Source organism: Odontesthes bonariensis, chromosome 6 (genome assembly GCF_027942865.1).
Source record: "Odontesthes bonariensis isolate fOdoBon6 chromosome 6, fOdoBon6.hap1, whole genome shotgun sequence".
Classification (NCBI taxonomy): Eukaryota; Metazoa; Chordata; class Actinopteri; order Atheriniformes; family Atherinopsidae; genus Odontesthes; species Odontesthes bonariensis.
The window spans coordinates 26,515,777-26,533,968 of NC_134511.1; the positions used below are offsets into that span (position 1 = coordinate 26,515,777).

At 39.0% G+C, this 18,192-nt stretch overlaps 1 protein-coding gene across 2 annotated transcripts in view; it reads left to right on the forward strand.

The window, feature by feature from the left end:
• Nucleotides 1-18,192, forward strand: part of ydjc (YdjC chitooligosaccharide deacetylase homolog) — a 37,112-nt gene that overhangs the window by 14,955 nt on the left and 3,965 nt on the right. Inside the window, exons 3-5 of one of the 2 annotated variants that reach the window (XM_075468167.1) lie at nucleotides 3,279-3,438; nucleotides 11,578-11,677; nucleotides 13,385-13,509. In XM_075468167.1, coding sequence (XP_075324282.1) covers nucleotides 3,279-3,438; nucleotides 11,578-11,677; nucleotides 13,385-13,509 — 385 coding nt within the window. Of the gene's footprint in view, nucleotides 1-3,278; nucleotides 3,439-11,577; nucleotides 11,678-13,384; nucleotides 13,563-18,192 lie in introns of both variants that reach the window. The other variant, XM_075468165.1, reaches the window with a different exon arrangement.

Below are 18,192 nucleotides of genomic sequence, written 5' to 3' on the forward strand. Positions count from 1 at the left end.
CAAGTATTATGTGCCCAAATAGTGCTCTTATCACTGGGATTGGTTGTAGTGGAGCAGGAGAGATAACCGGATTTGGCCTAAATGTAATCTGACAAATGTGGCAAGAGCCTGTCCTGAGCGTGCCTGAGGCGACTGTGGAAAGGAACGACTCCCTTTTAACAGGAAGAAATCTTTGGCAGAACCAGAACCAGGAAGGGTGGCCATCCGCCTCGACCGGCTGGGGTTTGATAAGACAGAAAAGCAGCTTAACTATGGGATGTTTCAGGTTCACCTGAGCCATCCCTAACTATAAGCTTTATCAAAAAGGAAAGTTTTAATCCTAATCTTAAAGGTCGAGAGGGTGTCTGCTTCCTGGATATTTACTGGCAGCTTATTCCCCAAGAGAGGGGCCTGATAACTGAAGGCTCTGCCTCCCATTCTACTTTTAGAAACTCTGGGAACCTCAAGTTAACCTGCAGTTTGAGAGCGAAGTGCTCTGTTAGGAAAATATCTAACAATGAGATTTGATGGAGCTCAGTCATTAAGAGCTTTATATATAAGGAGAAGAATCTTAAATTCTATTCTGAATTTAACAGGGAGCCAATGAAGAGAAGCTAAAACTGGAGAAATATGATCTCTCCTGTTAGATCTCATCAGAACTCTGGCTGCAGCATTTTGGATCAGCTGCAGGCTTTTCAGAGAACAGCCCAATAATAAAGAACTACAGTAGACATATGAACAGATTTTATGGTTACACTCAGTGAAAAGGCAGCCAAGGGTCTAACCTTAACCTTACTTTATGTTCATACATTTAAACACAAAACAACTGAACGTGTCCATTTGTTGCTTGCACAACTGAGTTTCTCACAAAAGGGAACTATAGTCTAACTTTACAACCTCCATGCGCTTCAGGTATTGTGTACAAAGAACTTACCCTGAGCTAACAACAGAGGAGTGTGTAAGCATTGTTACATTTTCAACTTCTTGAGCCAGATGTTTTCTGCCATAGTTGGTATTTTACCACACTTAAGTAATTAAGTAAGTAAAAAACATTATTTGAATAAAGCACTTTTCACAGATAAAAATCACAAAGTGCTTCGCAGATAAAACAGAATAAAACACAGCGATTCACAGATAAAACCCAATAGAACAAATTCAATTAAATAAAACATAATACACTGTGAAACACCAATTTAATTATTTAAAAGCTTTTCTGTATAAAAATGTCTTCAGCTGCTTTTTAAAAGAGTCAATGGAGTCAGTACAGCGTAAGGAAAGCGGGAGAGAGTTCCACAGTCTTGGTGCCACTGCCTGAAACACCCGATCCCCACGAGTTTTAAACTGAGTACGTGGGGCAACCAACAACATCTGACCTGTCGACCTCGGAATTCGAGAAGAAGAATGGGGTTTCAGCAGGTCAGCAATATATTGTGGAGCTTGACCATTTAAGGCCCTAAAAGTGAAGACTAAAATCTTAAAATGAATTCTAAAATTGACTGGCAACCAATGAAGAGAAGCCAAGACTGGAGTAATGTGAGATCTTCTATTGGTGCCAGTTAAAAGTCTTGCTGCCGCATTTTTGCACGGTCTGAAAACGGTCCAAAGCTGACGGTCCCCATCTGCACCCATTACCAAGGGAGTATACAGAAACTTCTATATAAAATGAGGGACTGAAAAAAGACATATCTGTAATATTGCATAATGTTGCAAGTAATGAGCATACTTACCAAACAGCTGTCTGGCTGTAAACTTTGTTGTGATGGTTTGACAAACTGCTCACTTCCATGTTCTGGATCTGATTCGAAAAGTTACTTTGATACTTGATTAACTTTCTCCTTTGTTTTCGAGTTATAGCTTACAGACCAGTGTTGTGCGCCCACAGGAATTCAACCAAACAGAAGACACATTAGCCAGATCCTCTTGTTCTCAGGATGAACCCTACCTCTGGAGGGAGCTCTCTCTCTCACTCAGAAATATGATAAAACTTTTTGAGGGAATGCAGAGCTAATCAAGGTTAAGAATTAAATGACTATAAATGAACATGTCATGTTCACTTTCATCAACCACATGGTAAACATGCCCACATCAAGGGCTGGTCGGTGGCGTAATGGGTTAAGCAGGCACCCCATGTACAGAGGCAATAGTCCTCACTGCAGTTGGTCCTGGTTTGAGTCCCACATCATTAAAGGCATAAAAGCCCCAAAAAATAATTAAAAAGAATTGACAAGGACCATGCACCAGAGACAATATGTCTGTGGGTCAAATTCAGGTTTCAGAAATGCAAACAAGACAAATTATGTTTTCAAATGCACATCTTTGGCTCTTCACTACTGGCTGATAGAGCAGCTAGAATTTGAAGGTACTAGCTTTTATCTTTAGCTTGTAACTCCGATGAAGTTGAATGACCTACTTAAGGGTGGAAGGTGGAAGGAGGAAGAGCAGTCGTGTGCCAATTGGAAGGTCGTGGTTCTACTCCCAGCTTCCCCGAACCACATGTTGAAGTGTCCTTGGACAAGACAAAATCCCACTTTGCCTGTACTATATTGGTACAGTCCATTTACCTTAATCTTGGATCCTGAATCTTAATCCTGAAAATGATTCAGTATGGTGTTCTGTTTGCATCAGAGATGGCCCAACAGTTAAGTTTCCAGACTTCTGCTCCTTGTATTATCACCACTTCTAAAAAGTGACAACATGATGTTTCAGCAAAATGAACACTTTATTTGACTCAATTCAGTTTTATTTATATAATGCTACATCACATCAAATGTTATTTCAAGGGACTTCAAAGATACAGTCCAATCGAAGCCAATTGTAATCCAAATAAATCCAGTTTACTAAAATGCACATATAACACAATGCACAGTTGGCTAGCTAAGGAAACCAACAATCCCCTGTTGTGAACACAAAGTGACAGTGGAAAGAAAAAACTCTGTTTGAGGAAACCTCCATCAATACCAAAACCAGGAAGTGTGGCCATCTGCCTCGACCAGCTGGGGTTTGAGAGGACAGGAAAGAGGGGACAACAAACACCGTAACACCATTCAAAGGATATCTGCTGAGAAAGAGAAACATAAGTTAATGACACCAATAATGTCATATGTACATGGAGAGTAAAGAGAGCAGAGGGAGGAGAGGTGCATCATGGGAGGTCCCTCAGCAGTATATGCCTATGGTTATCATGACACCTTAGAAATGTGTCTATATAGTGTAATCTTTCTAAGTTAGGAGATTGAACTATTTCAATCAGCACCATCTAATGTAACAAAAATTTCTTCTTCTTTTTTTTCCCTAATTAGACACAAAATCCCCATTGGCCTCCATGCCAACCTGTCAGAGGGCACTCCAGTGTGTCAAAGCCTCCAGCAGGCCTCCACACTCATAAACCAGCAAGGCTTCTTCCATGGGAAGATGGGCTTTCGCCAGGCCTTGGAGAGAGGCCAGCTCAATATGAAAGAGGTACACATCAGCAAGGTTTAATTTGTTAGTTGTTTAAGTTAAAGGTTCCATGCATGAAGTGCAAGAACAACTGAACAAAAATGAAATTACAAGAGGTAATATATTCAAAACCCTCAAGACTGCTTAAACACTATTTGCAGAGGACAGTGAATAAAGTCTTTGGTTCTTTGAACAGATCAGCAACATAATAATCTTTAAGTGCAAATTGAATTAAAGTGCATACATTCATCAGTGAACTATAAATGTTGAAAGAATGCAGTAACAACAAACAAAACAAAACAGAGAAGCCAAGCCAACCTTCACATATAATTAGTTTTTTCTCAAAGATACGATCATAAAACTTTTTACAGTAACTAAAGCAGAATTAGGGAATCCCAGATGGCTTGTCTTGGTGTGATCAGAGCATCTTGGCCTTACACAAAAAGACCAAAACAGAAAGATGAGGTGCTTCAAAGTCAGATCAGATTTAAACAAGATTGAAATCCAAAACACATACACTCCAAACACATTTTTACTCCAAACTTTCTTTTGATTATTTTCTTTTCTGTCATGTTCAACTTTTCTTGAGGGCTAATGAAGAAATGTAGAATATAATTTTTTTAAATTTAAATTTTTTTTCTATTTACAGTTTTGCACATATCACACATACATCACACACAAGGTGGACAGCGCTTGTCCACAAGATAGGGGAAAACAACAACCAAAAAAAAATAAAAAAATAAGACAAAGGGGAAAAAAGAAAATACATAAAAAGTTCCTACCTATTTCGCAGAGAGGATTAATTAGTAAGTTTTACTGTGTCTATGTACTTATGTACTAATGACCATGTAGACCTGACATCCAGCTGCTTTAAGTGTTGTGTACTTATACTTTCTTCAGTTGTTAAAAAAGTCTATTATCTGATCCAGCCATTGTAAAAGAGTCGGTCCTGACTGAGATATCCAAGTAGTGAGTATACATTTTTTTGCAAAGTAACACAATATTGCAAAAACACATTTCTTTGCGTAAGGAAGCTCATTTCCCATCCCATAATTCCATAAATCAAAAGTACATTCACACATGTCTTGAATTGCTTTATGAATCTTCTCCCAAAAAGAATAAACAACTTTGCAGTCCCAAAATAGATGCATAAATGTCCCCAGTTCAATTCCACATTTCTTGCACAAGGGAGAATTTACTCCATCAAACTTGTTAAGCTTAACTGGGTTTATGTAGTATTTATAAATAAATTTATAATTACTTTCTTTAACTTTAATATTTGTGGCCACAGGAGAAGTAAAGTCTGTACACAACATTAACCAATCTTTTTCACTGAAATTCTTTTTTAGTTCTAGTTCCCAAACTGATTTCAAGGACAGAAAAGTGTTCTGTGATCTTTCGGCTAACATTTTGTAAAAAAAGAGATATCTTCCCCTTAACAGATGAGGCCGAGGATAGAAACTGTTCCGGCTCAGTGGGGCAGAGTCTAAGTTGTCCCTTTTCCTGCAAATTAACCATGATGTGGCGGACTTGCAAGTACTTAAAAAAATCTGAACTAGGAATTTGATATTCTCTAGAGATGTCAGCAAATGATTTCACAGACTCAGAACCCTCGTCAAACATGTCGGAGAAAGTCTTCAAACCGTTAAGTGTCCAGTTTCGAAAATTTGTTTGTGAAAGAGCCAAAAAATCTGGGTTAAATGCAATAGGAGAGTTTACACTTATAAAACTGTCTTTGTCTAAGAACCTGTTACAGTCCTGCCATGCTTTCAGAGTGGCATGTAGTGGAGGCATCCCCTCTACAGTTGTCGGGGGACGTAATGCCTTAATATAAAGTGTAGATATAATCTCCAATGGATAGCATGTTAACGACTCAAGTGACACCCATAGAGCGCTAGTTTCTAATTTCCAACTTAAAATATTTCTAACCTGGCAGGCCCAGTAATACCACTGAAAGTTAGGGAGTCCTAACCCCCCTTTAACATAGGATTTAAATAACGTAGCTAGCTTAATCCTGGGTGTTTTGTTGTTCCATATGAATTTTGTTAAAGATTTATTAATTAGCTTAAAAAAGAAAAACGGGACATAACATGGAAACATAGTAAAAACATAAATAAATTTAGGAAGTATACTCATTTTGACAACATTAATTTTACCAATGAGAGAGAGTGGGAGAGTAGACCAAGTCTGCAGCTTCTTTTGACAAACCTCCAACAAAGAGTTGTAATTTTACGTAAATAGATTTTCTGAAGAAGGTGTTACTTGTATTCCAAGATATTTGAAACCATGTATTGACCAAGAAAAAGGGCATTCTTTTTTAATGTCATCGTCCATCATAATATTAAGTGGGCAAGCAATTGATTTTTGTAAATTTACCTTATAACCTGAAACTTTAGAGAAAGTTTGAATATCCGCTAAAACATGAGGCAATGATGACAGTGGGTCAGTAACAAACAATAATGTGTCGTCGGCATAAAGTGAAATTGAATGAGAATGTGTGTCTGCAGTAACTCCTTTTATCAGAGGATTAGTTCTAATCATCTCAGCAAATGGTTCTAGTGCCATAACAAATAATAATGGAGAAAGAGGGCAGCCTTGCCTGGTACCTCTTCCTAGTTGCAGAGGAGCTGACTCCACATTATTAGTATAAACAGTGGCGTTTGGGGAGTTATATATTGATTTAATCCATTCAATGAAGTTCTGACCTAGCTTAAGTTTTTCTAATACTAAAAAAAGGAAATCAAATTCTAAACGGTCAAATGCCTTCTCGGCGTCAAGGGATACTAATAGGGAGGGCGTTTTTTCTTTATTTAGAAGATGTATAATGTTGAATAGCCGTCTGGTATTGTCAGATGAGTGACGCCCTTTGATGAATCCAGTTTGATCTAATTTGATTAGCTTGGGTAAAACTGATTCTAGTCTTTTAGACAAAAGTTTTGTAATAATTTTATAGTCACAGTTAAGCAAACGTATAGGCCTATATGAGGAACAACTCTGGGGATCTTATCTTCCTTTAATATCACAGAAATTCTGGCTGTTTTCATAGAAGCAGGAATTACGTTATGAGTATAAAAGCTGTTAACCATTAACATAAAGACAGGTTTAAATTGTAGCCCAAACATTTTGTAGAATTCTCCAGAAAAACCATCTGGGCCAGGAGATTTGTTTGCTGGCAGTGGTTTTATAGTAGCAAGTACCTCCTCCTCAGAGAAAGCATCGTTTATAATTTGTTGGTCTGATACGGTGGCCTGGGGGAGATCTAAATGTTCCAAAAATGTTTTTACCTCAGAGGCTGACACGTTTTCGGATTTATATAAGTTACTATAAAAATTAACAAATTGTTTATTTATTTCTAAAGGGTCATATACTAAGTCATTCTCAGTTTTGATAGCCATTATAGTTCTTCTAGCCTGTTCCTTTTTCAAGTAGTGTGCTAGGAATTTACCTGGCTTGTTTCCAAATTCATGAATGTTTCGTTTCAAAAACTTGCTTCTTTGTTTAATGTAATTAGATTGGTCTAAATTAAAATCGCCTCTTGCTTTAAGTAAGTTTTTCCAGTTTTCTTCAGATTGAGTTTGCTTATGGAGTGCCTCTCTATACAGCAGCTCTTCCTTCAAATTATTTGTAATTGACTTTCTTTGCTTATTTTTATATGAGGAATATGATATTATATGTCCTCTCAAAGTTGCTTTTGCTGCATCCCAGAGTATATGAGGAGCTGTGTCAGATAGGCCTACATTGTGCATAATAAAGTCTTCAATCCACTCTTCCATTTTCTTACAAAACACTCTATCTTCCAAAAGTGAGTTGTTGAACTTCCACGTTTTAGACTTGTATGCTTTTTGTAATGATATTTCCAAAGAAACCATAGCATGATCCGATTTGGAGATTTCGTGTATTTCACAAGAGGAAATCAGATTCAGACAGTTTTTTGGGAGAAAGAAATAATCTAACCGAGAGTACGTTTTATGTCTGTTAGAAAAAAAAGTATAGTCCCTTTTTGTGGGATTTTTAACTCTCCATACATCTACTAAACCTGTTTCATGTCCCAAAGCATTCAATATTTTTGCAGATTTAGAGTTAGACCCACCGGAATGAAACGATTTATCTAAGCATGAAAGAGTTAGGTTGTAGTCCCCCCCTACTGGTCCTAATGTTGTGCAATGAGAGTTAAAAAGTGAGATCATATCAGAAATAAATGAAGGCGTGTCTTTATTAGGAGCATATATATTAAGCAGTGTTAATTCTTTATCTCCTATTTTCCCTTTAACCAGAATATATCTTCCCTCTGTATCTGAAATCTGTTCCATGAGTTCAAAGGGTGTGTGTTTATGATCTAGGATAGCCACTCCTCTACTATTTTGTTTGAAAGATGAAAAAAATATTTGTCCAACCCAGTCTTTTTGCAGTTTAAGATGTTCTTCTGGTGTAAGATGGGTTTCTTGCAGTAGAGCTATTTCCACCTTTTCTTTTTTAAGTGCTGTGAGTATTTTGGTTCTTTTAATAGGATGTCCTATACCTTTAACGTTCCATGTAACTACTTTTAATGGTATCATGATAACTTTTTATGGAAAAACCTTAAGAAAATACTCTGAAAAACCTTCAGGCTGTGATAGGCAGGATTAATAAAAACAAAAAAGGAAACAAATAAACATTCAACACAAAAACACACACATTCATACACATTTAGATCTACAAAGTAGAGGCCCGCGCGGGACAGAATTTACAGTCCCGCTCCCGCAAAAAGATAGGATTTTTAGTTCCGCTCCCGCCCGCAATTCCCGCATGATTCAGACGTTCGCGTTACTTCTCACGGAGGTTCTTGTCATTGGCTTGAGGAAAGAAACATGATCTTAGCTGCGCACACCACTGATCCTTCACGTGGGCCACATAGTGTAGGAGCGCATTAGATGGCACAAGCAGCTGAGGCTTTACAGCAATAAGCCTACCCAACATACTCACCAAAATCTACTGTGAATATTAAGAATAATACATTGTACATATGTTATATGCCACACCTCACATTTCCATTCTTGGAAGTAAAAGTATATATTTTTAGTTAATATGATTTTAAACACTGCGTGATGGAGCCCCGCCCCCTACTTTGAGTGGATTTGAGCATAAATATCTAAGCCTACAGCTCACGTTACATTGATTTAAATGCAAACAAGTGGAATGAAAACAATATGTGTTATTAATTACCCTACCTTTTCTAAACCCGGAATGTTGAAAATGTAACATGTAATCCAATTATTATTTAAGTAACCATGCCCTGTCCCTCGTTGTTGTGCAATGCGCATCTCCTGAATAAAAGGAGAGATGGATCGCGCGTTTGAACTTCTTTTAGTTAGGCTTTATTTCTTCTCAGTTTCTCAGTTTCCTCTCACGTTTTTAGTTTGCGGGACTGCAGCTTATCACCGCTCCCGCCCGCTCCTGCACTGGGCACTCCCCCTCCCGCCCGCGCCCGCAATGAGCTTTCAAAATGTGTCCCGCGCCGCACTGCTTTGCGTTGGGTCCCGCGAGTCCCGCGGGACTCCCGCGGGAGTGCAGGGCTCTACCACAAAGTTCCATCTGCACCACCGGCTAATTTGGTGGCATCTTGTGGTGAGAGTTGTTAGTTCAGAATTTAGGGTACCTGTAACCACGTTTGTGCACATACCCCAAAAAAGCAGCTTGAAAGCCCCCCCTCCCCCTAAATTGTCCAAAATTAAACAGATCCTTTCCAGTCATGTCCAAAATGAACTTATATTTAGCTGCAAAATAATCTCAATCAGACCGAGCCATACTTTCACTTGTTCCATCACGGAGCCTACCGTAACCAATGTCCAAGCAGTGCGCATCTTCATATCAGGGGGTTCATTCGGCCAGCATAATCCTTTTTTCCTTGCGAGTTCATTCAGCTTTATAAAGTCCTTTTTCTTCTAATGCTTGAATCGCCGCCCCTGGGGTTGGGAAAGTCGTAGTGGACTCGTCCTCGTTGAAAATCTTTAGTTTGGCAGGCGCCACAATGTGCGATTTCATCCCCTGGGCCTTTAATTGTGTCCTGATTGGTTTGTACATCGCTCTCTACTTCCTCACCTTGAGCGTAAAATCATGATCGAAGTAAATCCTTGTATCTTTGAGCATCACCTCCCTCTTTCCCCATGCAGCCTGCAGCACACGCATTTTCATGTTGTTGTTAAGGAAGGCAATGATAATCGGACGGACAAAGTTTCCTCGCTCTTGATAAGTGCGATGTGCACGAATTATGTTCAGTTCATCAAGCACTCCGAGTTCTTTAATCAGCTGCGTGAGAAATCCCACCATGTCCTTCCCCTCACGTCCTTCAGCGACATTGTAGATGCACATGTTATTTTGTCTCGACTTATTTTCCAAGTAGTCAGTTTGCTCAACAAGTTCATCAATTCGAGACTTCATCCATTCCATAGTTTGTTGATTATTGGCTCCAGCATCATCCAAATCGCTCACCCGACTTTCCAAGTGATCCACGCGCGTTGTTGTCGCTTCAAGCTTTTCGTTCAGATCAGCCGTTTGTTGCATAATCTTCTGAATGTCGCGTTCAGTCTCCCGACGAAAATCTTTCAATTCCGTTTTCAACACTTGAAACTCTTGGCATAAGGACTCTTTCAAATCAGCAAAAAGTTTGTGCATTTTGCCCTGTGCGGCCATGCTGCGGCTTTCGTCTGCCCCCGTTTGTTTGTTTGCAGATTTCCTCTTCTTTGGTTGGAGTTCGTGGAAATCTTTATCTATCCCGGAACGGAGATTCATTACTTAGTTATCTCACTCATTCATTTTCTTTACAGCATGATTCTAAACGAGAATTAAGTCTTATTAACAGGGGAGGTAGCGCGGGCTTATTCAAACTGCTGCCATGTCACCGGAAGTCCGTCGATCTCAGAATATAATTTCTAAAGAACTGTCTATACACTCTATACAATGACCATGAAGAAGCATGAGCAATGATGAACATATTTGTCTTAAAACAGCATTAGAATAGAAAAATTAATACAAAGAAATCAACAGTGAAATGATTGTAAGTGTGTTCTTAGAAAGTCAAACAGTCCTGTACATTGGCTTTGTCCTGTAACCTATCACAATTCTGATCCTAAGTTGTTCAATGCAGTTGAAGCACATAAAAGTCACAATATTTTCTCACAGTGACAACATGAAGCCTTGATGCTCACTGACTATGTATGTATGTGTGTGAGAGTGAGCGACATGTGTCACTAAACTGCATTACTGCTCGTCTTTCTTTAAAAGTATCAAAATGATCAATAACCTTCTCATTGAAGTCAGGCATGTTCCTAACCAGTTGTCTTTCCCTGGAAAGCATGGCCAATGCATTGAGACATTCCTGGCCCTTTGCATTTTGCAGGAACATCTTGATTCTCTTTTAAATTGAGAACCATCTCCTAGCTTCAGCTTTTGTTATGGGAGTGGGAGTGGTTATGAGGATGTTCATCAGAGCCACGGTCTCAGAAAGTGTGTCCTGGAGGTTTTATCTCAGCAGAATCTGATACAGTGTTCATTCACCAAACTGATCAGCCAATCAGAGTGATCTTTCTGTAGGGAACGTCTTGGGTTTCTGATCTATCTTATCTTTTCAGTTTGTAAATGGTCACACTGTGTATGATGTCATATATGATGTCCAAGCACCAAGATTGGCTGGGAGTTTGGGGGAAATCCATGGGGGGAAAATACCTAGGATACACTTTAGACTGTATGCAACCTGTTCTATAATGTCTTATAATAAAACAAGTTAACTGAAACACAATGGTTCTCATCATTTGACACCAACCACAGCAATTTATCTGCTGGGATATAGAATGAATTTAGAAGTATACACTGCATGAAAACTTAGGTTTATGGTTGGGGTTTAGTTAAGGTTAGGTTAGGCGCACAGCTGTGATGGTTAGTGTTAGGATAAGGGACTGGGGGATGCATTATGTTACTGATGTCACCACAAAGATGATGATTAATGCTGTGTCTCTATGTTGTATATTTGGAAGTTGAATTATGGTAGCACACTGCTAAAAGGCAGGTAACAAGGAGCAGGCCCACTTAGCAATACAGATCAGGTTTGTATGTGGTTACAAAGAGAAGAGCCATGTGGCAAGCTTTCTGTAATGGTTTCAAGGTGTTTTTTTCCTTCATGTGCAGGTGGAGCTAGAGCTGAGGGCTCAAGTCAGGAAGTTCATGGAACTGATGGGCCACCTACCTGAACACATGGACGGACACCAACATGTTCATGTACTGCCAGGTAATGCATAGCCAATTATGAGCTGCTGGTGGGCTGTCAGCTGTACATAGTTTCTATTGTGGACACCTGTGCTGTTTATAAGTGGGGGGACATATGACATACAGTTAGAAAGCTAAGATTCTTGTAATTAGGCTGACGCAAAGCATTTTACAATATGGTGACCACAGTGGGTCATATGGATTTTTTCAGCGCTTAATGAGGTTATTGTTAGCTGTAGCAGTACAGAGTCATGTATGTTTCAGAGTTACATCCTTTCATGCTCCTATTTTCAAGCAACGGGAGTAAAAAAAGTTTAGCTCTTTGTAATTGCATAATAAGTAAATATGGACCAATTAAAGAAATTATTTTTGATTGAAAATCATTTTTACAAAGAAAATATGCTGTACTGTGAAAAAATCTAATGTTTTGAAATCAGTGGAAACTAAAATGCTATGAAAATATTTCAATTTACTGGAGCAGTTGATCTATACATCTATACATGATCTATACAGTCAAAGCAAATGAATTACTATGGAAATTTTTAAAAGTTCCCCATTGTGTAACTTGGTCAATTGAATTCAGTTCAGTTCTATAATATATATAATATAAATATATAATAATATAATCTTCTCCAAAGCATCCTGGCAGGACAGAGGGGAAGTTGCAGTGAGAGGCTCATCTCATAGCAACTGCATGTTTTTCTCTCGTTTATTTATTTATTTATTTATTCATTATTATTATTATTGTTGTTGTTGTTGTTGCTGTTGTTGAATTGTTGTTCTAATATACAATCATTGTAAATATTAAACATTTTTTGAGCTACTTGACTAATTTGAATTTCCCCCCACTGGGGGATGAATAAAGTATTTTTCTATTCTATTCTGTTTTAATACTCTATTAACTTCTAATCTATTTGTGCCCTTTCCTGTGATTTGGCGCTACATATATAACTGAATTGAATTGAATTAATCCCCAAAGAGAGACTACATTCTTGTAGTATGACTTATTGTCCTTTTATATATACACATATATATATATATATATATATATATATATATATATATATATATATATATATATATATATATATATGTTATTGCCATAGAGAGATGACAAAATAAATTAAAAGTAAAATAAGAAAAAAATCATTCAGAAATTTGAAGTGTTGCAGAGAGAGGGAACAACTTAGCTGATGGTGTCAGCAGGTATCACAGGTGATCTCTCTCAGTGGACAACACTGACAGAAACTCACAGCTAACAGTTCTTTCTTTCTGTCGACAGTTTTTGTCTGCTCATATAATCTGAAAGCTTAGTAGAGAGGTGCTAGAGTATGACCTGCAGCCATGTCTCAGTGAAATAAAGAATTTGGTCTTCTTGATATTCTCACTGCTTCCTTGTCACGGCTCTTACGCTCTTTCATTTTATCTGCCAGTGATCTCACATTTCAAGAACTAAAGACATAAATAAATTAATAAATAGTCTCAATAATCTCATTGGACAGGATAAAGAAACACATCCTACATTTAGATTTGGTGCTGGAATACAATCAGAGTTGTTTTTTATATAAATCTTTTATTGGTTATCAATCATTTACTATTTCCAAACAAACCTTAATATTTCAGGTGGATATATGTTCATTTACTGTTGGCCACACTGATGACTGCATTAAGTGGATGTTGGAGGATGAAAGAGTAGTGATTTTTGTTGTACTATGTGAATATTCTCCAGAGGTGCGTGAGGTGTTTGCACAAGTCCTCTCAGATCTCAGGATTCCCTACACTCGTGTTCCAGTAGAACCAGGTTTACGCAACTGCCCATGGCTACCAGAACACCTCCAAAGATTCTACATGCAGGTGGGAAAGGACGCTCTGGACTCTGTTCCAATTTTCAAACACTATGGAATCAGGTATGTGAGTGTGGGTTAATCTTTGTTTATCTGACAAGAAATTCTACTATATACATCCCCTTGTATAAATAGTTAGGGCACTGTAAAATCTAAATAAAAATAGAATGCAGTGATTTGCACACCTCATTGGACATTGTTTTATTCACAGCACACAATAAAAAATGTTGAAAGTCAGACATTTGACTTTTTTATGAAAAATATTGGCTCATCTTGAATTTGATTGCAGCAACACATCTCAGAAAAGTTGGGACAGGGGCAACCAAAGACTGGAAAAGTTAGTGGTACTAATAAGAAACAACTGGAGAAACATCTAACTATTAAGGCCAATAGGCAACAAGTTATGAACATGATTGGGTACAACAAGAGCACCTTAGAGAGAAAGAGTTTCTCAGAGGTCCACAAAAACAACGCATGTGTGATTTTCAGCACAGAAATGGGTATCTCAACCAACTACTAAAACATCATCACTCAGGATGTTTTTAATACTCAGGTTAGTGAAAGTTAAGATGGAAAGAGAGCCTCTGTACACATTTACATGAGGGATGTATCTCCAAACTGAGTAGTAACAAAGTCATGACTGTACCTGGTAGTGCCACAGTCTAGAACAGTGATTTCAACCTTTTTTTCTACAAGCCTTCCCTATTTATATCTACAAAATAAGCTGTGATTCCCTACCAGGCACACACACAAACATAGAATAATCTCCAAAACTTCATCTGCAGCCTTTTCTGAAGAATCTGTCCCATTTTTTCCTTTGATCAAAAATAAATGGCCACCTTAGACTTGTACACCTCTATCAAAAGATAAGAAGAGAAGTTTGTTGTTTGATAAGCTGTTACAGACTTTTGTTTTGGAGTTGGTCTCCTACAGTTACATGGCACTGAAGGAGAGAATGGCCTGAAACAGCATGTTTAGCTAGTCTGGATGCAACAGTTTAACACTGGACGAGCGTGTCATCACAACTGAGGTATCCCACATCCACAAGGCTGTGATGCAGAGGTCTGACACCTGTGACACGTTTTATAAGCACACATCAGCACCAGTAAAATAAGACTTAGTTTACTCTTGATGCATTTTCATGTCAAGTAAATGAGTGTGCATGTCGCAGTTTATCAGTGTGCAAAGATGTTCATACAGACTGCTTGTTCTGCTGTGCACATCATTCTGCCACCCTGTTGTGGAGAATACGTGGAAAATAATATTTTGATCGCACACATTGACAGGTTAAGCTTTAGACAGTGACATTTACATTTGATCGTGTGCCAACATTAATTATTATTATTATTATTCTTAACATTAATAAACAGGTTACATGTAAAAAAGTGAATGCTGTTCATCAACCCAGTCAAATATTGCCTTTGATTACATCTAATCATTGTGGAAGCTAAAATAGATACTATGTCATTAGCTGCACTAAGGATCATCATTGCATGTGGAGGAGTGTGTTCTGTTGGAACTTTTCACAGACAGAAACACACACATACATCACGATAAGTACTTGATTTGTTTGTGAATCTTGCCCTGAAATAATGTAGTCCACTTTACAGTCAATAAATGTCCACTTAGGTTTTAGCAATGTCATTTTTATTTTTGAATGATCGAAATTCTCCTGTGGTTGTTCATGGACATAAGAGCAACTCCACCACATACATTCCCATCCACAGTGGATGCAGTAGATGGCATTGCCATGGCAACTCAAGAGGAAGATGGGAACTGATAAAGGCTTTGAGGATCCTGACCAAGAACAACCCAATGCAACTCCAGTACATCCAAAAGCATATCTCAAGAATAGCAAGCCAGCAGTAAGAAAGACAAGCTAAATGGATGGGATGGATACATGAAGGAAAATAGCAACACAAGAAAAGATGTGGACAAGTAAAACTGATTTATCGAAGCACTCAACAAAAAGCTCCCATTTTGTGTGTCACAAAGAACTATTCTCTTTCCAAATTGAAGATGTGATAAGGGATAACTGGAGTGCTTCAATTTTGTCATTTTGATAAGGGTCCCAAGTGGGTTTGTCCGCAGTTTCCACGGTGGCCCCACCTGTGTTTGCCCATATGGGTTTCAAAGTGCAACTTGAAGGGTTAGGGGTTAGGGTTACCCTAAGCCTTAAATTATTACAAAGGCAATACAGATAAACACATCACACAAAGTAAAAGAATGTTCACATTCAAATTGGCTAAATGCAAAGTCCAACTAAAGCCACACAGCAACTTGAAACCCATATGGGCAAACACAGGCCTAACGAGGTACAGTACACATGTCAAATGACATCAAATACATACCCTCTATTTGATGATGATGTAACAGTAGGAGGACTTCATTGCTTAAAACAGGAATGTTAAGATTGTATCTCTGTGTAACTGAAGTGAAATAATCTACAATCACAGAAAGACAGAGAGATAAATTAACCAGGTGAAGAACATGCATCTAACTTTTCAATTCAATTCAATTCATTTTTATTTATATTGCGCCAAATACAACAAATGTCATCTCAAGGCACTTAAATAGTATAGTCCAATTCAAGCCAATTGGAATTCAATTCATTGTAATCATAATTATTTTTAAAACAATCCAATTCATTCATATAGAGCCAATTCAAAAACAATTTCCTAGCTAAGGAAACCAACAGATTGCACTGAAACTTGTCTTCAGTCCAATCTCCCGTCCTGAGCGTGCCTGAGGCGACTGTGGAAAGGAACGACTCCCTTTTAACAGGAAGAAACCTCTGGCAGAACCAGAACCAGGAAGGGTGGCCATCCGCCTCCACCAGCTGGGGTTTGAGAAGACAGAAAAGAGGGGGGGAAAAAAACACTGTTTTCTGTGCTGATGTTAGATCCTCATACTGTTGTGTAAAAATATCCAGGACAGGGCCAGTTTTAACACTGGACTTTACACAAACATTTAGCGAAATTGCCTCATTACAGGAACAGTGGTAGCAAGAGTTACCAAAGTTCCCTCCAAGTCACACCTGGGCAAACTACGGCCCACGGGCCACATCCGGCCCTTTGTGTGTCCCTGTCCGGCCCACGCGAGGTCAATCATAATTTTTTTTTTTTTTTGGGGCTTTTTATGCCTTTAATGGATAGACAGTTGGAGAGAGAGACAAAAAGCAGGGGGCAGAGAGAGGGGGAAGACATGCAGCAAAGGGCCGTCCGGTGCGGGACTCAAACCGGGGCAGGCCGCAGCGAGGACTGTAGCCTCTTGGTCATGGGGTGGCTGCTTAACCCACTACGCCACCGACCACCCCAAGGTCAATCATAAATCAAAAAAAAATATTTAAGCCATGCATGCAATACCACTGTGTTGCTTTTATTCTGAAAAGCCATACATTCGTATTTCCTCCGTATGGACGCACTCAGTGCGCGCTGACATCACTTCAGTGAACAGCGACAAGTGATGCTAGCCAGGTTACCCTCAAGATGTCAGCTCACGCCAAGAAAAAAAATTGATTATGAATGCCGTGTTTTCAACAAGACATGGTCTGACAAGCAGGGGCGGCGATTTGTGTTTCTGCTGGTGGGTGCTCACCGTGCTTGCATGACTCGCTTTTTTTCACAAACACACACAGTCTACACACTGGTGATGCATACGAGAAGTTAATGTCAATGTAACCTAAAGCACCCGGCCCCGAAGCATCGGCGCCTATGCTGACAAGTACTTCTTCACAGAAGTCAAAGGTAAAGCCGTGTCCTTAATTTGTGGTACACAGGTCGCTGTGTAAAAAGATTACAGTTTGAATTGCCACTACATGACCAAACATAAGGATAAACACAGAAATCTGTCTGATGAAGAGTGCACAAGGGAGTCTGGTGCGTTCATAGCAAAGCTGCAAACCCAACAAGGACTTTTTACTAAACGTTCCACACCAAGAGATGCAGCCGTCAGGACGAGTTACGTCATTTCTCACAAAATCACCAGAAAAAGTAAGACGTTTTCTGAGGGAGAGTTTATTAAGGAGTACTTAGAGGACTCTGTTGCCCTGATATGCCCGGAGAAAAAGGGCGCATTTGAGAACGTGCCACTCTTCCGACACACAGTAAGAAGTCACATCCCACAGCTGTCAGATGAAGACTGGCTGGCAGACCTGGGATTTGCTGTGGATGTGACTGCACTGATGAATGAACTAAATGTTGAACTGCAATGCAAGGGCCTTTTTGTGCATGAAATGTACAGTGCAGGGAAGGCTTTCATGAGAAAGTTGCTGCTTCTCTCAAGCCAACTGGAGGAAAACATTCTCACCCACCTGCCAACACTAAAGGAAGCCCCAGGATCAGCTGATCACCTCCACAAGTACTCATCCATGTTAGAAGCTCTGCATGGAGAGTTTTCAAGGCAATTTCAAAACAGTTGAGGGTGAAATGCACATGGTTTTTTCTCCCTTCAACTGCAGTGTGGATGATGCGCCCAGTGATGTTCAGATGGAACTCACTGAGCTGCAGTCACTTCTGGCAGAGCACTTCAGGTCAGTCTCTGCTGGATTTTTACTCTGCCCTCAAAGAGGAGAGCTTTCCTCACCTGAGGAGGCATGCTCAGAAGATTCTTGTCAACAAGATCAGCTGATTCAACAAATCCAAATAGATCCTTTATATTATGAAATGAAAAACATTAAAAGTTATAGTTTTTG